General features: G+C 42.7%; 2 protein-coding genes across 5 annotated transcripts in view; both read right to left on the bottom strand.

Annotated features, from left to right (window-relative positions):
- Positions 1-13706, bottom strand: part of BMS1 (BMS1 ribosome biogenesis factor) — a 41148-nt gene extending 27442 nt beyond the window's left edge. Inside the window, exons 1-10 of one of the 4 annotated variants that reach the window (XM_075934772.2) lie at positions 13555-13706; positions 11914-12158; positions 11320-11510; positions 8942-9021; positions 6368-6556; positions 5595-5737; positions 3837-3958; positions 2541-2737; positions 1750-1889; positions 366-1153 (exon numbers count right to left, since the gene is read on the bottom strand). In XM_075934772.2, the coding sequence (XP_075790887.2) occupies positions 366-1153; positions 1750-1889; positions 2541-2737; positions 3837-3958; positions 5595-5737; positions 6368-6556; positions 8942-9021; positions 11320-11510; positions 11914-12089 (2026 nt within the window). In that variant the 5' untranslated portion in view covers positions 12090-12158; positions 13555-13706. Of the gene's footprint in view, positions 1-365; positions 1154-1749; positions 1890-2540; positions 2738-3836; positions 3959-5594; positions 5738-6367; positions 6557-8941; positions 9022-11319; positions 11511-11913; positions 12181-13460 lie in introns of all 4 variants that reach the window. The other 3 variants (XM_075934774.2, XM_075934773.2, XM_075934771.2) reach the window with 3 other exon arrangements.
- A 6865-nt stretch (positions 13707-20571) lies between these two features.
- LOC142830485 (uncharacterized) lies at positions 20572-25470 on the bottom strand. The gene is made up of 3 exons (XM_075935769.2): positions 25316-25470; positions 24685-24878; positions 20572-22661 (listed from the first exon to the last, which is right to left on the bottom strand). The coding sequence occupies exons 1-3, from the start codon at positions 25347-25349 to the stop codon at positions 21714-21716; spliced, it is 1176 nt and encodes a 391-aa protein (XP_075791884.2). The 5' UTR covers positions 25350-25470; the 3' UTR covers positions 20572-21713.
- Positions 25471-26646: the final 1176 nt, after the last annotated feature.

The raw sequence follows: 26646 nt of genomic DNA, 5'->3' as shown, positions 1-26646 counted from the left end.
TTTTAAGTTTTTAAAGCACCATCTTCTGCCTTCTCTTTCCCTATTCCCCACTGCCCCACTATAGAGACAGCAAGGAGGTGGGAAGCAAGTAGTCAAGTAGTCACTAGTCGCTTACATCCCTATGCCAGCTCCTAAAACATTTAATCCACAGAGCCACAGTGGGAGTAGCTCCTGGAGCTAACACAGAATGCCTCCTCTTATCGACTAATAGTGTAGTTGATACAAATTGTATTGACTACACAATTAGCCAATTACACACTTCTAAATATTCTTAGTGGTCAACACCATTTCCCAAGAGGTAAAAGAAACTCTGCCTCCAGCAATGACCGTGACAAAGTAAAGGAAAAATCAAATTTAAAATTTACCTGCTGTGTCTGCAGAAAAGTCATTTTCTCCTCCAGATTCCTCTTCCTCTTTCAGCAGATTTTCAAAATCATCATGAACATCCTCATCTTCTTCAGCCTTCGATTCAGTCTGTTCAACACCATCTACATTCTTCTCAGGAGCACTCTGAATCCCTTTACTATCTGACTCTTCAACTTCTGAATCATCATTTGATCCTTCCTCTTCCTCCTCTTCTAAAGAGGATTCTTCAGCCTCGGATTCAGATGGCTCTTCAGCTGTGCAGTTTCCAGAATCTGTAGTGGGAACCACTTTTTTCCCCAAACTGCCATCTAGTTTATGAGTCTCTCTTCGTTCTTTGTATTCTCTGCCTGTTTCACAAAGTTTGAATTTACTAATTCTGTGAGAAGATTCAGAATCAGAGTCTGAACTTTCCTTTTCATCACTCTCTTCTTCATCTCCAGAGTCTTCTGCCTCTTCCTTGTTTTCATCAAGGCCAATTTCTTCTTCTTCCCCGGAACTTAATTCAAGATCATCATCACTATCAGCAAATGCTGGAAGTTCCACTGTTGTTTCTTCTTTAGTCTCCTCTCTTTTCAGCCGCTTGGCACTTCTGAGATCTAGCTCTTGTCCTGGTACCTCTTTGTCACTTTCTCCCTCCTCACCATCATCACTTCTGTCCATCTCATTGTCAGACATTTCTTCATCTTCATCATCCTCTTCACCATCTGCTCCATCATCAAACACTGCCTTCCGACGTACTCTCCCAGTCTTCACATCAAAATGTTTCTCTTCTTTTGGCATCACAAGTCTGCTTTCCCAGATGTAGATGAAAAAAAAATTTACACAGTTTACAGAAACAAAAATTTCCAAGGGAAAAAAAAAAAAGCTACATGCACGTCTAAAGGAGAAAGCAAATAAACTTCCATCTTACAATTATTTCTCCTATAAATACCCACATCCACATCCTGGAAGCATCCCTACTGCCCAGTCCACCTATTATTTAGTTGAGGTTGCAATATATTATCCACGTTTAGGAAAGGATTGCTACAGAAAAAAGTAGGAAACTCTGCAAGAGCCCTTTTTAACTCAGAAGATGGGTTCAAATTCTGATAAAATCACTACTGAATATAAATCTGATGATCTCACCTTATTCTGGTTCTAGAGGTGGTGTGGGAACGGAGTCACAAAGTCTAAATATGTCTGTTTTAAGTTTCAGAACTCCATACTCCCAATTCTCTTCTACATTAAACCTCTTTCCATGCATCTGTTATGCAAGCAAGCCATACGCCTTTAATGTCAGCAAACTGAAATAGCTATTAAATAAACTGTTGCCTGTGTTATGCTTCTTCTAGTTCTCAGTCAAGTTGTTCTGTCTCCCATGGCTTGATAAAATTCAAAACTTACTCTTGGTTTTCCACATCTTCTGAACCTAATGGTTTGGAGTCCATGAAGAGAGACACTTTGCTTGAAGCCATCTTAACATCAATGGTGGAATGCGTAGAGATGAGGCTCTGGACTAGTTCATGATTTGGTCTCACTTCTTCCTGACAAACCAAATGATTTGTTTCTGTTTAATTGATCAATTATACAAATGTCTGCTGAACAATCAACAGATTGTTAAATCTGCCTTAAAATGGGCAACAGGAACAGAGCCAATATTAAATCATGCAAATTACAGAGATGGGCTCTTTACCAAACATATCGGACATTTAATATTATTTTATCTCATGGACCATAATATTTGAAGTGGTTTGACACAAGACAGAGAAAAAGTTCAAGCTGTGGCTCAGATAGCAACTTCCTCTAGGCCCTTAGATGAGATAGAAGCACTTGACCTCAAACACCCTACGTGGAAATTGAAACTATGGACATATGCCCTGCTCTCAGGGATGGCATGACTCTTAGTTAATGCTTGAAAGCATCCGAGACGTGAACTACAGAAGTGTTTATTCTTAATTACTCCCTTAGCTATTTTCCACTGCTTTTGAGAAAGCAAAACTAGGAAAAAACAAAAACTATTTTCTCAATTATTGTAGTAAAGAAGGTTATTAAATAAGATATTTAAGGATAAATATATGTTAGTATGTCACACCTGGGTTGATGAGGTTTAAAAAAAAACTAAACCAAAACAAAACAATTGCTTCCTTAGGCAGTCTCCAGAGAACAGAACTCAAAAAAACAAACTTTCCCCTCACCTCTTCATCTTGGTGAGCATGACTTCCACCAAGGTCAATATAAACAGCATCTTTGTCATACACTACACCTCCAACGCCTGAGAGTGGAGCATATATCAGTTTCTCCTTCTCATTTAAGGAACGCTTCTTCTGTTGTTCAGGAAGTGCACAGGGGTCTGGCAGAAAACTCACATCACTTACATTGAAGTCCCCTACTCCTACAGAGAAAGGACACAGAAGAAAAATATTTTGACAAAGTTCTAATTAAAAAAAAAAAGTGTAATTCACTCTAAAGAGGCTCTATAGTAGCATGCAATGATTTAACATCAATGTGACACTACATAGATAAACTATATACAATACTTTGAAGACTTACCACTAAGCATGAAAAACAGTCTATAAGTTGGTCAGCTAGTGGACTATAAAGCACTGACAGCTCAGACTTTTAAAAATATACTGATCTTCATTACTAATATCTCACCATTGTCAAAAATAATTTAAATTGTGAAATTGTTAGCCATGTATTACACTACTTAATATTTTTCATTTTAAATAAGCCTCACTTTTCACAATTGACAGGGGTTTTTCTCCATTTCAATCATCCTAAAGAGGATAACTACACAGACAATTTCAATTTCTAGTTTTCAGATGCTAGTATAGTGTCACTGTGCTACTATGTTTAGATTCAACACTGTAATAAGGTTTCTCAATTAAAAGCTTTACAAAATGTTATTTCTGAAATGTTAACTATAATTTTTAAAACACTTACAAAATCTGCATGACAGTATGGTAATCTTTTAGGGCACATCTACACTTGCTCCCTAGTTCGAACTAGGGATGCAAATGTAGGCGACCGAAATTGCTAATGAAGCGGGGATTTAAATATCCCGTGCTTCATTACCATTATCTTGACGGCACGTTACTCCACTCAACAGCTGTTTTGAAAGTGAAAGTGAGCGCCAGGACGAGTTAGTTCGAACCAAACCCTTTGGTTCAAACTAACGTTACTAAATGAGGAGTAACGTTAGTTCGAACCAAGGGGTTTGGTTCGAACTAACGTGTCCCAGCATGCACTTTCACTTTCGAAACAGCTGTTGAGTGGAGTAACGCGCCAGCAAGATCATGCTAATGAAGCACGGGATATTTAAATCCCCGCTTCCTTAGCAATTTCGGTCGCCTACATTTGCATCCCTAGTTCAAACTAGGGAGCAAGTGCAGACTTACCCTTACAGACTTAAGCCATCCCTTTAATAATAACAGCATTATAAGATATAAATCAGAAAAATAATAAGAATTTTAAGAGGTTGACTATACTACCTGGCATGTGAATTTGGCTTCTGTTTTTGAGGTATGCCCCTCTTAAGTAGCCATAAAGTGACACCGTCCTATCACATTTTGGATTGACTCTAATATCTTCTGGGTTTGTCAAGTCTTCCATTCTAGGAATATGAGAATAGATATTAGAAATAGTCTCTCAACTATTATCTTCCAGAAAGGAAGTACTGAAGCAACTTCTTGTATTTGCTACATTAGACTATTATGGCAGCTTTATTTCAAAATAACAAACACTGAAGAACCACATTATTTGATATTTTCACTGTTTGACAATAGGAACACAATAAGGGACATAGTCATGTTAAAGTTTTTTTTTTTTTTTTAAGATTCTTACTGTAAAATTTTAGACTACAACCATTTTATTTTTGAATACATAAAATTTCAATACTACACCTCTGAAAAATTAAATGAGTTCATTTTAGGTATTTATCTTTTCTCCTAGGGCAGAGAGTGAAAACAGAGGAGTCAGTTTCATTTTGTTTAGTCTCTTTCTAGCCAATTTCTCTTTCAGGCTGTCATTCACGACCATGTTAAGCAAACACCTAAAACTGGAACTAGATGATTAGAGAATATTTCTTCTCCCCCATCAACATTCTCAGTGCACCTCAGAGAACTTTGTGTATCAACTTTCAAAGTACTTTTCTGATCACTTGAGCATTGACCCAATATTTAAAAGCAAAACCCAAAAGGTTTCTTTCCTACTTCTTTCCTCACTTGCAAGAAAAATAATACCTGTGAACCCATGAGAATTCCCCTCCCCCATTTATGAGTGACCAGGACTTTGAAAGAATAAAGGTGTTTTTTTACTTTTCTGTTAATCTCTTCTAAGAGTGAGCTAGCTCCAGCTTCTCTGAAAGCTCAGTCTTCAGAACTCACAAGCTTTTCCTCCCCTGTTGGTAGACAGCTTCACTGTTGTGTGATATCATGTGGACACAGAGGAAAGAATCTCTTAGGTAGCTAGAGCCAATCCCATGAACAGTTTTGTAATTCAGAACAGAGACCTTGAAGTAGACTCTGTATTCAATTGGGAGTCAGCCCAGTGATTAGAGATCAGAATGATACGTTCTCTCACTGCTGCTAAGCTATTGGGATGCTGTGCCATCAGAGTAGTTCAACGGGAACATGCAGCAATTTTGTTGTAATGTTTTATGGACAGTTTCAATACCCTGTAACATTCTAAAGATACAGTTACTGCCTCATCCTCCAGGTTTGTGAGCAAATCAAATTTACACTGAAGGCACTAGGCCAAGTTTACTGCTCACTTATGTGGGCTCAGCTCCAAAGAATTCAGATTGCAAAAAATTTTAACTGATTTTTAAAAAAATCAGTGGGGTTGCATTCTTTTATAGCAACAAATACCATGCACCAAATGCCACAGTAATTAATCATTTCATACAATTCTAGCTAGAAAATAAAGTGGTCATTTGCATGCCCAACAGTTGCATAACAGTGATATTAAAATGTCTTTTTTCCAGAATGTACAGGAATAGAAATAAACTACTCCTCCTTATTGACATGACTGGAGCTGAACTTACATGTACCAGACTAAAAAAAGATATCTTATACCACTGATTTCCCCTTATTTATGTAATTAAAAAAATAAATTAACTTTAACTTAGCCATTATCAAGTCTCAGGCACACTCTCAGCTGACTGGCTCCGTTACATTCTTATAAAAACAGAACACGGGGGTGGGAGTGCAGTAGACACAGAGAATTAAGGAAAAAAGACACACACATACCTGTCTGCTAGGACATATGGGTGAGATGTCTGCCATGTAAGGGGACGGAATTTCATGACAGAGATAAAGCGCCCGAGATTATGAATTTCCTGCTTTTGGTACTCTCCATGTACCATCCCAGAAAGATAAAACAGCTTAGCACCCTAAATCAATCAAATGTATATTAAAACTTTAATAAAACCTACCCTATTAAATTCCTATCATTAAAACTAAAGCAAAAGATTGCATTTGACAAGTTACAATTGCCTCCAGTAGATTCACAGTAATGTCTGTTAATCATCTCCTCTCCACCAAAGCAAAAAATTATCCTCAAAACTTTGGCACCAAGTATGCAAGGCTCACACCAGCAAAAAAGACTTGCTCCTGCCTCTTTTAAAAGGCAGACTGTGTTTCACAGAAACTATAAGGGTTATTTGGTTTTGTTACAGCATGCACAACAAGAATACAGCAGTTACACAGGGTTAGCATTGCCAGACAACACAGTAACCTCTGCAAAAACACCACCATCTGGCTTTTATGAACCAAGGATTTGATCCTGCAACTTCCTACCCACATCATTACTTGCTCCAATGCTGTAACAGATCTATTATTTGTGGTACAGATCAATTTCAGAAATTGATTTGCAAATAAGAAAAAAAATGTATAAATGCTACACTAGCAGAGTCTGTTGTTCACAATGTTACTGAAAGACAACGCAAATGCAATACCTTTACATATTTTTTCCAATCTCCACAGTTCAAATATTCATAAAAGATAACTGTTTGCTGTTATACCTGATATACTTCTGTCCAAAATCTGTGTTTTAACCTCTTCTTGGTCTTTTTTAACTGTTTGTTGTTCTTGAATGTATCCAGGTGAGTAAGGACACCCATGATTTTGGGAAAGCCATGTACTTGGCAGATGTTCAAGAATTCAAAGGTTTCCATCTCAAATCCAAAGCTGGCATCAATGAGCATAAGAACCTGAATGTGAATGAAAACAATTTACTGTGGTGCTGTTGAGATACCCTCATTGGCATCTTCACCTAATTTAATAGTCATGCTTTTAAACAGGATCCATTTGTTCATCTAGTTTGTTGTTGGCTTTGATAAATTTTTAATCTCTAGGAGTCAAAAAAAATCTTCCCAAGGATTTTCAAAAAAACCTAAAGAATCAATTGTGGCCTTTTAATTAAAAGTTACATCTTCAGTCCCTCTTTAAAAAGGTTGAGAAATCAAATCCCCTTTCCTAAACCTATAAACCTTCCTTCTCTCTAGGAAAATTACAGAAGGATAAAAAAAAACCCACCACCACACCTGCAGAATCAGAATAGAAGTCTCCCCCCTGCCCAGCACAACTCCACTCCTACTCCCCCCACCGCAAAAAAAAATTGGTTAGTATCAGCAACTGCTGAGCACAGAGGGGTAGATCCTGACACACTTATTTAGTTAAGCAGCTTCTTATTCCTCAAGGAGTCTCATTGCTGTTTGAGCAGCATGATAATTCTAAACAAAATAAAGAGTATCAGAATCTGGCCATCCTCAACTAAGAAACTTTGTCCCCACTTGAAACATGGAAGATTGAGCTTTTATCAATATCAGCAGGAATGTCTGATTAAATTAGTAAAGAAAAAGGCCCTGATTGTTTTGGGTAACTGACAAACACAACAAAAGATTAGGTTACCTCAAGAGACTACTGCTTTAATGCCTTAAGGGACTACAGCATCTAAGATCATAAACAGGTCTTTGGTATAAGTGAGATAAACTTTCCTTGTATGTTGCAATTACTGTAATGTGCCACTGAGATGATGATGATGATAATAGAAAAGAACACTGACATAGGATACTTGTCTCCTGTGGTCACATGAACATGAGGCAAAGCCAATTATGACCTCAGAAACAAGCTGCCTGAGATGCAAAGGAATTAATGACTTATGGCTACATCTATAATTAAGTCATCCTAACCTTGTGACAATCAAGCGTGTATATGGCTTTACTCCACCACATCCATTCATAATCTCAGGCATATACCATATTTAAACACATCTCTTGTGTCAAAGAACATGTGTGCAGCAGAACACTATCAAGATGAGCTGGTCAATTTCAGCCAATAAATAACCCCATAATTAACTATCAGTGAAAATATGCGCCATATCCCCCATCTTAGGTATCAAATCTGAGTAGAAAATTAGTTTTGTACCATATCACAAAGATCAACTCAGATTTGCTAGAACCAAAAATGGAGGTAAATTACAGAATTGAGGCTCTCATCTGAAAACACCCTGACTGCAGCACTCAGAATCCAGCACTCCAGTCCAGCTAGAATGCATCAGGTGAACCCACGTAAAATAGCAGTCTGTTTCCATTCTACACATTAGTGAGCAATCTGATCAGTGAAGAGTTTTTTCTCCTATTAGAGTTATCTAAGGGGGCTCAAACAGGTGTACAAGGGTGATCCAGTGGATACAGGGCACTCAGGCTTTCAGAAAGTGTTTGACAAGGTCCTTCACTAAAGGCTCTTGAGCCAACTAAGTAGACATGGGATAAAAGAAAAGATCCTCTCATGGATCAGTAATTAATTAAAAACTAGGATATCAAGGATAGGAATAAATGGTCAGTATTCAGAAGGAAGTGAAGTAAATAGTGGTGTCACCCAGTGGTCTGTGCTGGGACAAGTACTGTTCGGCATATTCGTGATCTGGAAAAAGGGGTAAACACAGCGAGGTAACTAAATCCGATAATACAAAATTGCTCAAGATCATTAAGTTAAAAGCAAATTGCGAAGAATTGATCTAATAAAATTAGGTGACTGGGCAACAAAAAGCAGGTGAAATTCAATGATGATAAACACAAAGTCATGAGAATGTTTTCCAATGTGCAACTAAATATACAAAATGATGGAGACTAAATTAGCTGTTACCACTCAAGAAGGTGATCTTGGAGTCATTGTGGGTAGAATTCAGAGAACATCTATTCAACATGCAGTAGCAATACAAAAAAAAAGCTAGCAGAATGTTAGAAAATGTTAGGAAAAGGATATATAAGAAACATCATGATGCCTCTACATAAATCCCCTGTACACCCATTTCTTGAATACAGATCTGGCAACCTCCTCCCAAAAAAATGGGAAAAGAAGGGCAACAAATTAGGGATGTGAACAAGTAGTCAGTCGATTAACCAATAAACCTAGGCTTATCAGTTAATCTAGTCAACTTCTCGCATTTCCCCCCCTCCTTGCTCCCTCTGTATCAGTTTTACCAGTGACTGCAATGGGAATAAGGATCAGGCCACTAATTTGTAGGAGTGATCTTGGAACAGTATTACTTCCAACATCAGTATCTGCGTTTTTGTACAAAACTACTGACTTACCAAATCTGCAACTTTAGCCAGATCAATCATCGTGTTAATGTCGCATCCACATTCAATAATGGTTAGCCTACGCCTTTTGCCTGCGAAGAAAGCGTAAAATTAAGGGAAAACAAAGGTGAACCAACTAAAGATATTTTCATCTTTAATCTCAATGGTCTCAAGCCATTACATCAATTCTGATATAATACTGCATAGTTACAGCTGACTTCCCTAATTAGCCATGCTTACATGTTAGAATGCTACCCAACTTATTGTTAGCAATAAAATCAAGAAATGCCACCTTTGACAGACAATTTAGTTCCCTATTGCCCTATTAAAAATACCAGATGTAAGAGCAGCAGAGATAGAATTTTAAATTCCTGTTGCCTTTGTGCGATTTATTGCTCTCCTGAATTACACGTTGCTTGCACATGACAGAGGGGATGGACTGGATAAGCCAACATTTTCTTCCCAGTTTAAACATCTTCAGCTCCTAATTATATGTATGGCTGAGAGTACTCCTGATTCTTCTAGTTGGTTGAGTGATACTCCCCTTTTATAAAACCGGTTGCTTATAACTTTTCCAAATTTTAACCACTTGAGCTGTAATTTTATTCAGTGTCATTCACAGTGGTAACCACAGTAATTCATAATGACAATCAGTAGTCACTGGGCCAGGAAAAGAGTGAGAATGACTTTTTATCCTAGTAACTAAGGCACTTACCTGGGATGTGGGAGAGTCAATTTATAGTCGCTGTTCCAATCGCTAATTATTTATTTTAAAAAAAGTGAAACAGTTTCAACAGGAGAGGTGAAAGACAATTATCCTAAAATATCCCCTAAATCAGTGGTCAGGACACTTTTCCATAAAATGGGAGACCCATGTTCAAATGTTCAGGAAAGTCATAATTGAGCACTTGTCTGGTTTAGATGAAGTTGCAAGGATCTATTATAATAGTCTGCAACAGGATCATATACTGTTTTTTCCACAGGCGCTCTCTCTCACTTAGTGTACAGGCTAGCCCTGTTCTAGGGATGGAGTAGGACTGAGTAGCGAAGACAGCTGTCTATGGAACTCCTATTTCATTTTTGCAGAAAGCAGGTGGATTGCAAAGTCAGGATAATGTGGTTAAGACAGTTGAATACTGCCCCAGAGAACTGGGTTCTATCCCCACTCCTACCAGAGTTCCTATGCAATGCTAATCAAACCACTTAAACTAAACTATTCACAAGTAGTCAATTTTATGCTCCTGACTTTATAGGTGCTAGACTTGAGATCAGGAGCCTGCACTTGCAAAACTGATAAGAACTCAGCTGCAATTTAAATAGGCTTAGTATTTTATATGATCAAAACACAAAGTGCTTTAAAAAAAATACATCACCAAAATTTCAAACTGGACACCCAAAAAACCACAAAACCATTTCTAATCCTAATCTCAGACTATTTCTCCTTATTCCCCTCACCTCACAGAGGCATTGTAAAAATAAGTTCATTTATATTTGTGAAGCCTTCAGATACTATTCTAATAAGTGCCACAGAAAAGACTATGAAAAAATTAACAATTCTGTCTTTTAAGCAGGGTTTGAATAGCATGCAGTAAGACAGATCTGGGACCACTCACTGAACAAGAACGAAACAAAATACTGATTAGCTGATTGTTAACTGCACACCATCCTGCCTGAGTACTGAATGAAACGGGGTCCAGTGGAAAAAATAGTATATGATCATGTAATTAAAGACCGTATCATAATTAATACACATAAAGATAGGACACATTTAAATCTGACATTTCTTATGTTTTGAATGCTTGATTTTGCAACCTTAATAACAGTGTTATAATAGTTTAATTGTAAATGTGTAATTTATAGATCAAAGCTGTTAAAAATGTATGACAAATATCTTATTTTCTTAAGGCACAAAAAAGCCACCCATCTGTTAGGAATATTTACCTACTACCATTACAAACATTTAAAACTACTGTAATTGAAAAACAAGAGAAAAGTATTTGCTTACTTCATGAATTTCATATCACATTGTGAACAGTGTTAATTCCTCACTTTTGATTGTGTCTTTCCCATAGCAACAGGGCGAGACAAATGTTTTCAAAAGGAATTGGGAAGTATAATTATAAAACTAGAAAAACGGGTAAGGACTTTTAATTCATTTTTAAAATAGAGTTTCAAATGGAAAGCTTCCTTAGATTATTGTATTAATAAATATATGGTGCCTGCTTGCAAGACATATTTGACAGTTTAGTGGTTCTCAGCATATGTCAAAACGTATTGTGTGAGAGAGAATATGTAGATGAGCTAAGGTCAAGTCGCCCTTCAATTTATCACTCTCTCTCCAAATCCAAGATGCTATGTATCAAATAACAGTTTATTTTTTTGGTTCTCACCTGATACGATTGTTACAGGACCTCGTATTTCAACCAGTTTTTGCCTGGTGAAATTCCTAATTAAACATTTTATTAAAGTGCTCTTTCCAACTTTTGGGGGGCCAACTACCACCACTATCACAGGAGGAGGTTCTAAGGGAGTTCGATCAACCACCGGAATGTGATGTTTTTTCGTCTTCAAATCCTGTGTCCTATTTATGAAGAAATTAATAAAAAGTTGAATAAGAAGTTATCAAAAAAGCAAGAACATTTGTTTTTAAGGTGCTAAGTATTTCAGGGACTCATTCACTTGGGTGAAATCATTAAGCACTCAGTTATCCACACAGAGATGCACAACTCCCACTGACTAAAGAGCTAGCCAGATTTTCCCGTCATAAATATTAACACAGCAATGCAGCATGACAGACCCAGTTAGGTCCATTTATAATGACCCATTAGAATAAAGAATATATTGCTGTGTGGATATGGTAAACCACTTTAGCTGTATGAGCATGGTTCACAAAACACAGTCCTATTAGTATCTACAAATTATTTCACTGGAAAAACAATAAGAGAAAATTCATCAAGCCCAGCATGCTCTAAAAGTTTCCATACCTGTGAAAGGTTCTGGCCATCCGCACAGCGGACTGGACCGTAAAGGCCTTTGGGTTTCTCTTCCGAGCATCCTCCTCATCTCCAAGTCCTAAATCAGTCAGATGACGCTTCCTTTTTTTGTCAGCTTTTGGCCCACTGTGCTTCTTACGATGCTTCTTCTTGTCAATTTCCTCCATCTTCTTTTATTAGGAATCACCTGTCACCAATGTCAAGTGGACTGCTTTTGCCAATGATACTGAGCATAGCTGGCATATGGAAAAACCAATTCTTACACAACATACACAGAAAAAAGAAGCAACATTACTTAAATACCTGTTTTCCACCTAAGACATAATAGGTTGAATTTTCCTCTAGGAGGGTCATGCTTATCTAAGATAAAGGAAATTCAAGATGGCGTCACCACTTGACTATTTTGTTGGTGATAGTGAAAATTACCTTCCTTGCTATTAGGGATGTAAAATCTCATTTAAAATGTTAACCAGTTAAACTATACATCTAACCAGTTAACCAGCCTGCCACAGCACGCATCGGACAGGGGACCAATGGAGCATCCCACCACCATGACGCAGCATGGTGGACCTGGCCAGGCTGGAGCACCCCACACGCACACCACAGTGGGCCCACCACACCGCATCATGCATGCCACGAGCAGGGGGCTGCTCCAGCCCAGCCAGGAGGCAGTTAACTAGTTACCAGTAAGCATGAGAAATACAAGTAAAGACAATGGGGTTAATTTATCATTAGAAGGACTGTGATAGTAGTTTTATTTGGGAGTCAGTCAGGATTCATTAATTCAATTGGGCCAACATTATTCAAATAGATATGAGCAGAGCTCGCCAGCTGCGCTGTCCGGCGATCTACGCATGCACAGATTGCCCAAACCCGGCTCGCCATGGGCGAGTAGATTGTATTATTTGTCGAGCCTGGATATGAGGGAGAGGAGGTAGGGTCCTACGCTAATTGAGGGCAGAATTTAACAAGTGGAAGGCCAGGCAGGAAGGGGTAAGACTTCAAGGACCTGCATATGCTTGGATAGTGCCCAATCCAAGCCATATGCCTCTGCGGCAGTGGCGAGCATCAACACAAACAACAAGGCCCCACCTGGGTACAAAGTTTCCCTGGGCTCACTGCAGGAAAGAGACCATGCAGGGCACCAAACACCAGAGCTCCCTGTAAGCGGTGTGCGAGTGCAGCCACGCAGGAAAGTTTCAAAGGCAGGTTCCTACCAGTGGTGCACAACGGCCCACGCCTCGGTGCAAACAAACAATTATTCTGCAGGCGGCAGGAGAAGACCCGAGGGAGGGAACACGGGCCACCCCCCAGGCAGAACCGGCCACGTGACTGCAAGGGAAGCCCAGCAGGGCTGCAGACGGCCCCACCACGCAGGCACATGAAGAGGTCAGACTGGCCATGGGGCGGGCACCCCGGGCTCAGCAGCGGGCCGCGCCCTCAGCGTCCGGGGGGCCAAGAGCTCAGCGACCGGCCCGGGGAAGGAGGGGGTTTCACCCGCCCCCAGCCCGGAGCAAAGGGGGCGCTGACGGACTGACCTCCCCGGGCGCGGGACTCGGCCTCGGAGGGGCGGGGCCTCGCTCCCAGCCCCCGGGGAGAGAAGACTCACAGCGGGGCCGCGGCACCACCTACCCCCGCCGCACCGCCTGCCCCAGCTCCGCATGGGCGCCCGACCGGAAGTGCGTCCTAGCCAATTGCGCCCGCCCGGAAGCAGCGACTCAGCTGCCGGGCGGTTGTTGCTGTGACACACATCGAGCCCCGGGTGAGGGACGGTAATTGCTGTGACACAGGCCGGGGGGGGACGATTATTGCTGTGACACACGAAGAGCCCCGGGTTCGTGGGGGGGACGGTTATTGCTGTGACACACGCCGAGCCCGGGTTGGTGGGGGGACGGTTATTGCTGTGACACACGAAGAGCCCCGGGTTGGTGGGGGGACGGTTATTGCTGTGACACACGCCGAGCCCGGGTTGGTGGGGGGACGGTTATTGCTGTGACACACGCCGAGCCCCGGGGGTGGCGGTTAGTTGCTGTGACAGACGTTGGGTCGCGAGCCGGGGGGAGGAGCTAACCGCCGGGGGCGTTGCCCGCTCTGGGAGCCGCTGCACCCCTCCCCCCCCGCCCGGACCCAGCGCTCAGGGCGGCGCGTCCCCCTCGCTCCCCGGCGGCAGGGCCCCGCCTGGGGCTCCGCTCCCGGCCGCCCCTGCAGGCGGGACGCTCGTGGGCTCGGGTCTCCCTCGCCGGGCAAGGCGGGAGCCGCCCATGGGCCGCGGGCCTGGCGCGCGACTCGCGGGGCGCCTGGCTCCCGGGGCGCGTGGCGGGCTGGCAGCCGGCGCTGGGGCCCTGGCGCGGCGAAGTCATCAGGCACCCGCTGAACCTGCTGCAACGCGACTAGTCCCGCTGGGGCGATCGGGGCTGTTCCCGGGGGGGCGGGGCTCCATTTAGGGGACTTGTAAGCGAAGCGCATGTTCATTTGCATGCGGGCGGGAGGGGCCCGAGGGAGAGCCCAAAGTCAAAAAAGATTTTTTTTCTTTTAGCTAAAAGTCCTGCAAACTCCACCTAGGATTTGGTGAGAAAGCTGCGATTTTGTGTTCAGCATAATCATCAGCACTGAAAGCTGCACAATCAGTTTAGCTGACAATATTGTTTATGATACTTGAAGCGCCATTGAACCCAGCTTTTTTCTGTATCCACCCTGCAGCACTAGCAGGAAAGACTCATTGAAAAAGTAGGTATAAAATACTGTTTCCATATAGCCCTCTTATAAACCATTTTAATCACATGGTAAAGTGCAACGCTTTCTATTTTAGTGGAACAGGAAAAAGTGTAAGGCCCCATTTCTCTCCCACTACATGGGGCATATACCTACAAACACTTCTATACATTTGATCTGACCAATACTTCGCTTCCCAGTTTTTGTCTGTTTAGGCCCAATCCTGCAGACATTTGTATGCATGTTTAATTTCTATAATTCTGAAGTAGTCCCATTGAAATCAATGGGAATAAAGTTAAGCATATGCTTGTTTGCAGGATCAGGACTTTGAAATACAAAAATAATAATAAAATATTTGGAAACTCACCGCTTAGACCTAGGTCTTGCAGACATTTGTGTTTCAACAAGAGATCTGACTAATTTCCTGTCCTCCCCCCATTTTTTAAACAATCCTTGCTATGAACATAACTATATGCAAGAAGTAAATATAATTTAATAAACTCTAATAAGAGCTTGTGGAAAGCCTTTAACTAGCAATAGAAAGGATAGAGTTTGTATTTAACAAGTCTGAGCCAATGTTGTTATTGTGAAATTCATGCTAGACAGGACACTAAGATAAAGGTTATATGCAACAAAGGGAGACCACAAATAATTCACACCAGATTATCAGCTCATTTGAACAGAGCACTGCCATGTGCCATGGATATTTGCTGTTCAAAGCTCTGTATGTAGTAAACATTGCATGCTTGTGAGAAGTAAAGGTAATAAACTTTGCTTTCATATTTAAAGTACAGGATTGATCAATGAGAAGAAAGCTATTCCCCCTATACACTACATACCCAGAGCTCAAGCCCTGCAGCCCCATACTACCCCAGCAATCACAAAGGGGTACTAAGTGGGAGCCATGGTTGCTTGTCCAAGAGAAAGAAAGCTAGTGCAGAAAGAAAGCCTATGGACATTGCCTATGGAGCACTTTTACAGGCTATGTACCTGTCCAAGAGGTAGATGCAGATGGAAGGTCACAGGGCAAATAACCAGCTACTTCAAGAGACCAGAAAGGAGATGAGCAAGACATCAGCCGGTTCTGCATACTGTCACACAGTGCAGAAATACCACGTTCAAACACTTTTCTTCTTTCCCACTCAACAACACATTCCCTAAGGATACGTCTACACAGCACTATTATTTTGGAATAACTGACATTATTTTGAAATAGAATGAACATCTACACATAAGCAGTTATTTTGGCAATGTCCAGCCCAAGGACTTCTTACTCGGACTCCTGTAACTCTCATTTTACGAGGAGTAAGGGAAGTTGGAGGAAGAGTGCTCTATTTTGAAATAAGTGCTGTGTAGATGTGCCCAAATTCTAAATGAGCTATTTTGATTTAAGCTACATAATTAACGTAGCTCAAGTTACATAACTTATTTTGAGTTTAGCCCTGCTGTGCAGATGTACCCTAATAGAGCAGGATTTCTGCACAGTCCCCTCTTCACAAAGGGAGTTTACACTTGTTAGAAAAGAGTGTAGCTCTTGCGCAAGAAGCCCTCTATTCCCACGCTTTACTGTAAATCTTCTTGTGCAAGAGTGGGTGGGCTGTGTGGATGCTCTGCGGGTTCTTGCGCAAGAACCTTCGTTCTTGCGCAAGAACCCGCCAGTGAAGACATACCCAAGGAGAGGAGAGAATCTCATTCTAATTATTTGTCATCTCAAGTGTGTTGTCTAGACAGTTGGTGTAAATTTTAGCTGGTCTTTCAGAAGTTGAGATGCCATTCATCTTTGAAGGCCGAAGCAAAGTCAGTCAACGGAAAGACTTCTGGAACCAGCATAAAGCGAATGTGGTGGAGTCACAAGCTGGGAGCTGGGACTATGTCTAAAGCAGTGGTCAGCAATGAGTAGCTCAGGATCTACCGGTAGATCTTGGAGCCCCTGACAGGTGATCTTGACTGGTTGGGCCAAGAGGCTATCGCGTGCTGGCACTTCAGCTGCCCCTTTCCCCTCTGCTGCACATTTCCTGCCCTTTGCCTAAGAGACTGTCCCCATCCCAGGAGCCTTCTGGTTGGTGTGAAGAGCAGGGAAGGGAGAGGAAGGGGTGCTGATGCCAGGGTGCCCCCCCCCCCACCCTGTATTCTATTTCCACAAAACAGGTGGAGGAAGAGCACAGGGCTTTGGATGGAGAGAGTTTGCTGGCTGCTTTAGGGAGTGGGCCATGGCCAGGGTGAGCCTGCCTTAACCCCACTGCACCAACACCCAGGAGGCACCTGAGGTAAGCAGTTCCCAGCTAGATCCAGCTCTGAACCCCTGCCCCAGTCATGAACCCCTACTGCACCCCAAGCCCTGCCCTAGCCCCGAACCCAAACTCCCTTACAGAGCCTGTACTCTGAGCTCCCTCCTGTACGTTGACCCCCTGACACAGGCTTAGCTCAGAGCCCCTCTCACACTCCAAATCCCCAAGGCTAGAGCCTGTGCCCAACCCTCTGCCCCTGCCTAGTGAAAGGAAGGAAGGATGGAGTACGCAGGAGTAGTAGAAGGGGCGGGAAGGAGGTGGTGCAAGGGTATTTGGGTTGAGGTAGATCCTGGATTGCACTTACATTAAAAAAGTGATCTTGTGTTTAAAAAGGTTGGCGATCACTGGCCTAAAGGAAAAGGTCTATCCCTCCAAACTACAGGACCATTTAGCAGCACTTTGAGACTGTAGGAGCCCACGTCACTGGTACAATACCTTTATTGGCAGACACTGGCTTTGGGATTTGCCTAGTTGAATATACCCTTAGCCATACTTCACTATAGACCAGATGTGGACAAATAGCAGCCCATAGGCCTGATGCAGTTCCCTACAGTGGACCACTGCCACTATATTTACTGTCTCTCTGCAGATTTCAGCGACTGTAGCTCCCATTGGCTGCAAATCACCATACCTGGCCAGTGGGAAGCAGGGTCCTGGTTCACACCACTCCCATTGGAAGGGAATGGCAATCCAGGGCCAAAGTGAGTTGTAATTACCAACGCGTGCAGGTGTGGGTAAATATAGCAGCTGTGCCCCAATAAGGGCTAATCTTGGCAAACTGCTGCTGTTTTATTGCCCATCACCACAGCAGAAGACACTGTCCATGTTAGCATGAAGGGCATCTGTTGGTATAGGTAATCCAACTTCCAAGGGGGCAGTAGGTAGGGTCAGTGGAAGAATTTCCTTGTCTTCAGCAGAGATTAGGCTCGCTTAACTATGCTGTTCAGCCATGTGGACTTTGCACACCCCTGAACAATGCAGTTAGGCTGGGTTTACCCTAGGAAATTCTTAACTTAAGTCTTCGCTACTGCCATCCATTCCCCAAGCTCCCCCGTAGCACAACATTCAGTTCGTGTGCAGGAATGCAATCCTGCCCCCCTTTTCCACAGTGATCCCTCCTTGGGCATAGCAAAGAGGCATAAGGGTTCTAAGGCTCCACTCCAGGACTATGTCTACACTGGGGGCTTCTTGCGGAAGAACAGCCATTCTTGCACAAGAACCAGCAGAGTATCCACATTGCCCGCCTGCTCTTGTGCAAGATGATTTACAGTATGGTGTCGGAATACAGGGCGTCTTGCGCAAGAGCTACACTTTTTTCTAACAAGTGTAAGCCCCTTGGGCAAGAGGAAGTGTGGACAAGCAGCAGGGGTTTCTTGCGCTAAAATGGCCATCAGAGCTTTCTTGCACAAGAGAGCGTCCACTCTGCCATGGATGCTCTTTCACAAAAGCACATGGCAGTGTGGACCTGTTCTTGCACAAGAGTACTTGCACAAGAACCCTTGCGCAAGATGTTCTTGCACAAGAACCCGCCAGAGTAGACATATCCCTGATGTCCGTGTTCAGTCAAAAACTCCCTGAAGCCACAGGGAGCTCAGCCCCAGGAACGCTTTCCAGTAAGTGTAACAAAGCTGATGTCTTTGGGAAGGCCACATGCAATGAAGTGTGCATCCTCTCCCAAAATTAAAAAAAAAAAAGCACCATTGTGTTTTCCTTCAAGTCTACTAATTTCCCTATAAAGGGATGCAGCCTTAGTCTGTCTAACCTTCATAGTCCCATATTAGTAGCCAGTCAGGTGGTACCAAGTTACTATGGACTTAGGATCAGGTTCAGTAACACTAGCCCCACAACAAATACAAATGGACGGTGGACAGCCCCTGACTCATTCACTCTTACCTGCAGTGTTGTAGTTGTGTGGTGTCTCACAAAAAAAACCTGTTATAATAAAAGATGTACGTCATCTACCTTGTCTATTTGTATTTTCTCTTTAAAAAGGTTCATTTGGAACATAATTGTAACTTTGTCTAAAAAAGAGATTTAAGAACAGAAGTGTTATTTCCCTTTTACATTTGATTGAGGAAATCTGAAGATTTCAGACTTGTCACACTGCTGCATAAAACTCTCCCCCCCCCCTTTCCTTCCTTACCCCAAGGACCACTTTTAAAAATGAAACCAGGGCCAAATACCCCACACAGCTCCTTTTGACACCAACTAGAGTTTGGGTGCTCAATCGCTTCTGAAAGTCACGGCAAAGATCTCGGCAGTGCTTTTTATGAACAAAGACTGCCTACTACTCTAGAATAAGAAGGCAGAATGGGGATGGTTCTAGGTGTTGTAAAAGCACTGAAACTCTGGAAAACTGAGGTGAAGTAGGGGCAGATTTGGGGAGTCCACATAGAAAGCACAAGGGGGATATCCTGGTTCATGGACACCAAAGATGCCAGAATTTTTTGAGAGCAACACTCCAGAGCAATGTGAATTCTTTAATGCAGTCCTTACGAGCAGATGAGGTAATGCAGCCTCAGGATTACTGAATGCTCACAGAGTGCCTCTGAATCCATTCCACAGCCCAGTTTGGGATGATTCTTTCCCACTTCCACCCAGAAGCTACCTTGTGCCACACACAGCTACTCAAATACTTAGGGGAGAGAAGTTAGCCCTTAGATTCCAATTAATCTTTCATCATGTGCTTTGAGAGTGAGCAGGTTAATGAAACCAGTAGGACTGAATGTGGTTTTAAACACTTGAGCATCATAGCTTATGTCACAATCCAGCAACATTTTAGAAGATGCTTGAGAAGCCCCCCTCCCATAAGATCAAGAAATTAAATAAGTGACAAATAATAAGCATTACCAAACACACTTCTAGAAACAAAGTTTACTGAAGCACATAGGTCATAAAAAAAAACTCAGTACAAGTCATTTCATAGTAAATATAATACTTAGCCCTCACATGGTGCCTTCTGTGTGCAAAGCGCTTTAGACATTAGCCTATTATTCTAAGACCCCTATGAGGTAGTTAAGTATTATTTCCATTAAAATATACAGATGATGGAAGCAGGGAGGTTAAGTGATTTGTCCAAGGCCAGAGATGGAATTATCACAAAAGCCCGGACCACAACTCTTCATGTGTTAATTCCAAATCCATACAGAAGCCACTGGACTACCTCTCTACAGCTACATCCATTTAAAAAAACCCAAAACAAACCATAGCTTATGTGTCTTGCATTATAAAAAGAATAACTGATTTACAACACCTCGGGTACGTCTAGACTGGCATGATTTTCCGCAAATTTGCGGAAAAGAGCGTCTAGTTTCGCATGGACACTTTTCCGCAAAAGCACTTTTTGCAGAAAAGCGTCCGTGCCAATCTAGATGCGCTTTTCCGCAAAAAAGCCCCGATTGCCATTTTCGCTATCGGGACTTTTTTGTGCAAAACAAATCTGATCTGTCTACACTGGACCTTTTGTGTAAAAGCTTTGCGCAAAAGGACTTTTGTCCGAATGGGAGCAGCATAGTATTTCCGCAAGAAGCACTGATTTCAGACAGTAGGAAGTCAGTGTTCTTGCAGAAATTCAAGCGGCCAGTGTAGACAGCTAGGAAGTTTTTGCGGAAAAACTTGCCAGTCTAGACACAGCCCTTAAAGTTCGAAGTCAACATTTTTAAAAGTATCCGTAGTCACTTTTTGAACATTATGCAATCAAGCATTTAATTTCATGTGAAAGAGATGTTAAAACATCCTGGACACACTCCTGCAACTACATAAGTTTGAGCAGAGTCCCACACAGATGCAGCCCCAGTGAATGGTTTGACTGCAGTCAAACCTCATGCAAACACAGGGGGATGCCCAGTCTGTAGCCAGCTCTGAGCTCAAGGCAGTTTCTTAAACGTATGCTGGTGCCTTGCACTCACTGATGTTAAAATCCAGTGGGAATTAGGCACCAAAATACCATGCAGAAGGAGCTGGGCCCCAGTCTTTTCAAGGTGAAGCCCAACAGTACAGTATTCAGAGCATAGGGATGCTTGCCTTCAATTCCTGTTGCAGTGCACTTTATAGGGATGTTAATTCGTCTTTTTCAAGAGATATGGTAAAGATAATGAGGTTTTGAAACCCCTCTCTTAGGGCAGAATTCATGCAATTCACTTAGAATGCCAGTATGCACAGAACATTGCCGTTTAAGAAAAACTCCATCTACATTTTATAGTACATAGGTCTCTGAAAAGGGGGATACTGGTGACTTGAATTAAAGGCACACATCAAAGTAAGAAAATACTACACCATATATCCTCACAATTTCCACTGACCTTGTTTAAAAAAAGCTACTTGCTTTTTTTTTGTGTTTGTGCCTCTTCTATTATGGAAGAAATAAGAGTATACTGAACAAAAAGTGAATTTTCAACATAAGTAGTTTCACTCAATATGTGGTACATTCTTCCAGTGAGGAAACAGTTGTAATCCCCTAAAACTTCTCCCATATTCCATATCTCAGTTAAAGCTAACCAACAAATTTGATTATCAGAGACTATTGCTCAGTGAACTGTAACCGGTACCCAGACCAAATAAAGTTATCTGGTGGCTAATAAACTAATACAAGATCACTGCAAACAGCTTGTTGACAATGCCCAAAAGAGGTTAAATTATTCACTACTTCTAGCATCCACCTTCTACACACCTGCTTCCCCCACCCCCTTACTGATTCTCACAAATCTTAAAAACACTGGCCAGCAATACTCCTTATACTTTCCCCTCTTTCACCTTGACAATCATGCAAATTTATGAGCCACCAAATCATTTTCAGGTCTGACCTACGTGGCAGCTTGAATTCTGGCTAATAAAGGTGAAGGGGTAATTTCTACTACTACCACTTGACTCTCCATTTTGTTCACTTTCAAGTAGCAAATCTAGACCCAGGCCTAAGACTTCATTTCTCATATCTGACCAACAAGGATCAAATTCATCCATTGTTTCTTTCAGTCGTTGCCCAAACAAAGGAACCAGCTGGGTCAGCATCCTCTGAGGTGGCACCTGACAGTTTACAAACACTGAAGGAGGAGGAGTAACACTAGAAAAAAACACCGAATTAGTGTTACAATGAGCCTGCTCAGGTTCAACTTTTACTTGGGCATCTCCTCCGCCATGGCCTGCAACTGGACTCTTACTAAAATGAGCAGTACTTTCTTCCACATAGGAAGCCTCCTCATGGATCACTGCTTGGCTAGAGTTCTCTTCAGCTGCTGGATACTGAGGACCTTGACCACACTGCAGGCTTCCTACTGCAAGCGGGGAAGCAGCCTGGAACAGATGTGTGTCTGTGTAGCAGTTTTCAGGTAAAGATATTTGGTAGTATGGATGTTGCTGCAGTGGTTGCACGAGGTGCTGAATTTGACTCTCCGCGGCTCCTAAACCGAACTGGTTTTCTCTAGACACATAAACAGAGTCAAAATGAGTTGGTGGGATCTGGATTTGGGTCCCTGATCTAAAAGTGTTGCCCAAGCTATTGAAATTATCATCTAACCTAGAAAGCTGTTGCCCTGAATACTGTATGGGCTGACTAGCAACATTTAGATTCCCTTCTGACACACATGGCTGTAGATTGAGTAGACTCTGACCAGACACAAAAGTCTCTGCCATTCTTGGCCTGAAGTAGGTCAGCTTCTTGTTGCCATGATCAGCTTTGGGAAAGATGGGGGTATCAGCTTTTTTATGGTTCAGCTGCCTGGCTCTTCTGTTTTGAAACCACACCTGGGAGGGAATTAACAGAAAGTAAGCCATCATGATCATTGATGTAAGCCGCCTGCCATGCACATACAAATCCACAAGATCAAATTCTACCCAGTTATGTCACTATATGCCTGAGTCAAGACGGCACTTTAGCACCAGTTTTTAAAAAGTATTCCTCCTCCCCATTTTCCAGTTTGGAACGAGTTCCCTTAACTATTTGAATTGCCAGGTATTCATGTCCCTCTCACTCTGAAATATTTTGCCAAGGAAAACTACAGCACTCTTTAGAGAGCACAAGCCCCATTCAACTCAACAGAACGGCTCCCATTCATTTTGGTGGGAGTTTGAGCAGGTCCTTGACACTAGCTCTTTGAGGAATTTGCAACACTACTGGCACTGGTTGAAATGAACAAATGCTGGAGCTGGATTTAATTGTAACTTGTCAAAGTTTCAAGAGGTAAAAGTAACTCTTGCTGACTACCGGCTAGAGGCTTTGTCTACACTTAAAAGTTTAGAGTGCAGCTGCAGCAGCCCTTTAAACTAGAAGTGTGGCCACACCATGAGAGCACAGAAAGAGCTCTCACCCAGCACTATGTAAGCTACCTCCACTAAGGGAATAGCTAGTAGTGTTGGCAATCTTGCTCCCAGTGCTATAGCCACCTTCACACTGGCACTTCACAATGCTCTAGATTGTAAGTCTGGGGCAGGAGGGTATTTTCACACTCCTGAGCCAGAAAGTTACAACACTGTAAAGGGCCAGTGTAGACTTAGCCTGAGTCAACAACAACATTCAAACTTTAGTGTCCCTTTTCCACCTAGTTGAAAAATAGGGAGTTGACTCATAGGTGGGAACCATTGTTTGCCCAAGTGAACCCTTCTTTCCCCAAAGGCAGTAGCAGAGCTCAATCAGGTCCCAAGGTTTCTATTATCCCTAAAACAAAACAAAAAAAAAAACTATGCAGCACTTTAAAGACTAACAAGATGGTTTAATAGTTTGTGAGGAGCTAAACCCTGAGGGATTTTAGTTTGAGTTTGCTTACAATCTCCTCCCTCAGATTCAACTTACAGTTTCTCAAAAAGGCCAATTGTGCTCCCTAGGTTAGCAAAGGACAGGTCTCCCCAGTAGTCTAACTCAGTAGTTCTCAACCTTTCTACACTACAGTACCCATTTCAGGAGTCTCATTTTTCTTTTCACCCCAGTTTCACCTCACCTAAAACTACTTATTTACAAAATCAGGCCAAAAAAAGCATCACAACATGCTATTACTGAAATATTGCTCACTGTCTCTGCTGCATCTGTGATGGCCCCACAGCTATGGGAGTAGGATTTCGGGTTGCATACAACACTGGGTTTCAGAAGCCCTACATTAGTTCTTGAAACATACAAGCAAATGTTTCCCACTCCCCCAAATAAACTCTGGAATCAGGAGATCAGTTCTTTCTCCGCAGTTTCAGGGACCCCTGTCTCATATTTCAGCTCCCAAGAAGGAGATCCATGGGGACTCAGGCTCACCTGGGACCTCTCATAGAGGCTCAGGGAGGGGAACAGATCTCCAGACTCCGCAGAATCGGTCCCTAAAGCTGCACCACACGTAGGGCCACCAAAACGAAAGGGGGGCAGGCCTCTGCAGACCTCAAGCCCTAACTCATCTAGGAGAGCAGCAGCATTGCTCCTGCTGGAGACACCCCTCAATCCGGATCCCCCAGTATCCCTTTTACACAGCACAACTGAAGGCGTAGCTCTAGTCCCGGCCCTCTAACCAAAGAAGGGGAGGGCAAAGCACCATTTCACCAGCGCCTCTCTAAAGACACAGCCAGCAAAAGGGGAACCGCCCCCCACCCCCACCCTCCAGTACCAGTGTCCTTGGAGCCGGTGTAGCGAGATCGGCTCCTGAAGTTACAAGAAAGAGCCACGTCACTGTTGCAGTGGCGTTCACAACACCAAGGCTATACCCTCTCACTGGCCGAGTTCCACCTTGGTTGTTGTGACCATCCCTGGGAAGCGTGCCAGGGCCATGGCCCCCGGGGACCCCGCAAGCTGTACCTGAATCCGAGACTCAGGGATGTCCGTCAGGCTGGACAGCCTCTCCCGCACGACGATGCCAGGGTAGGGGTCGCTTTCAAACGTCTTCACCAAGAGGTCCAGCTGGGCTTTGCTGAACGTGGTCCGCTTCCGCCTGCCCCCCTCTTTCCGCGGGTTGGAGCTAGCGGGGCGTTGCGTGACCCTGTCTGCTGTTCCTTGTAGGGAGGCAAGACAAGAACAGGAGAGTTTTTACAAGCCCAGGAGTAACCCCTTCCCGTCACGGCTGTGAAGAGCCAGGTCGCTTTCCCCGCTAGCAGAATGAGAAGGGTGGGGGAAAAATCTAATGGCCTAGGCCCCTATGTGCCATGCATGTCTAGATTTCATTCAGCCCCAAACAGCGGATTTTACAATCTTGACTCCACCACAAACTAATTCCTAGCGAGGTTTAAGATGTGGATAGGGCCACTCATAAGTTTCAACTGCTGCACTTCACTTAGAGCAGTTTTTAAAAGCGCTGGTTTTGTTACAGACATAAACCCTGTGACATTACTGTTAGACAGGGTCCATGCAGTTGCAAACCCAAAGCATCGAGACTTAAGCCACCCTTTCATGTTAACCAAACTTGGGGGAAATAGCTGAAGATGGTGATTACCTGAACCACTCTGCTTCACTTTGGCAGCTTCCATCTGTGAGCTAGCAGCTGGCTGATGTGCAAAAATAGTCAGCTTTGGTCTTAACTCTTCACTCCAGGAGGCAGAAAAGACCCCACCCGCTTTAACTAGTTTGTAGCTTTCTCCTTTTTGGAGCATTGGGTCATTCAATTTTATAATCCCCTTCACCCCAGCAGTTAGCAACCCTCCCCCAAGCTCCTTCATCCAATGGGGTCAAAGTGCTTTTATCATGTCCTACTGTATTTTGTTACCGATTTAAAAAAGAAAACTGACTGGTAGGCTTGTGCTGTGCTGGGCTGCCTCCCCCTTTTTTAAGTTAAAGTCTGACTCAGAAAGGTGTCCCACACCTCTATTGTAATCAAATCACCAAAATACACACAAGTTAGATCTTGTCCCCTAAGAAGTAGCCACAGTGTCTCTGACTGAGCCTTTTAAACCCTCATATATGAAGCCAGTACTGGCAACTGGGAAAAAGTTTTGCCAAAGGTACAATTTCTCCCTCTTTTATATAACAGTCTGAGAGGAGAAAGGGTAGAGGAAAGAAGGTCTTGTACCTTCTCGGAACCAAATTCCTCTTGCTAACAGATTCCAGGTGAGCAAAGCAGGTCTCCTGCTCCAACAGAACAGGCATTGTTTGTGCAAACCCAGGCCTCCCTTAAGCATAAATGGAGCTCTAATTATGGATATGGTCTTACTGGTTCTGGATATATTCCTTTAGAACAAAAACAAACTCAGATTGTATTGGTTTATGATATAATCACTTGTTTTTCCAGCTTCTTTAAAATAAAATGGAACCATTTAAAAATGTTAGTTCAGTTCTGTTTGCATGGGGGGAGTTTTACCCCGGCATGAAGGAAATTAGGTAGGTAAAATGTCAGTGGTTTTATCAAACATGGATTAAAATTAAAAACATACTGTGGAACATGAACTCTTCAGTCACTTTAAGGGTCACACCCTGTAGTCCTTAACTCTAGTCTAGAGCAAAACTCAGTGTTGCCTTTTGATTAAGCACTTCCTACTGAACCCCAAACTAGGATATGGTTTTATGCATTTATGGCCAAACCCTACTCATTCAATTAAGTTGCCTGTGGAATGTGGGGCCCAAATCTGAACCTCACATGAGTAATTCAAAGGAAGTCAAGGAATTGTCCCTATTAGTAAGGGTTATGGAACTGGGCCTAAGGTAGGATATGCCAATCATGACGGAAGTATTAACTTAAAAGAGAGATCAGAATTATATAAAGCAGCTAATGGCAATATATGTATGCACTAACAGGGATGGTATGAAATTCAATATTGTGTTATATATTGG

This window comes from Pelodiscus sinensis, chromosome 8, assembly GCF_052426305.1.
Source record: "Pelodiscus sinensis isolate ZL-2025 chromosome 8, ASM5242630v1, whole genome shotgun sequence".
NCBI classification, from domain to species: domain Eukaryota; kingdom Metazoa; phylum Chordata; order Testudines; family Trionychidae; genus Pelodiscus; species Pelodiscus sinensis.
Note: the sequence above shows the minus strand (reverse complement) of the source record. Positions and strands in the feature narration are given on the sequence as shown.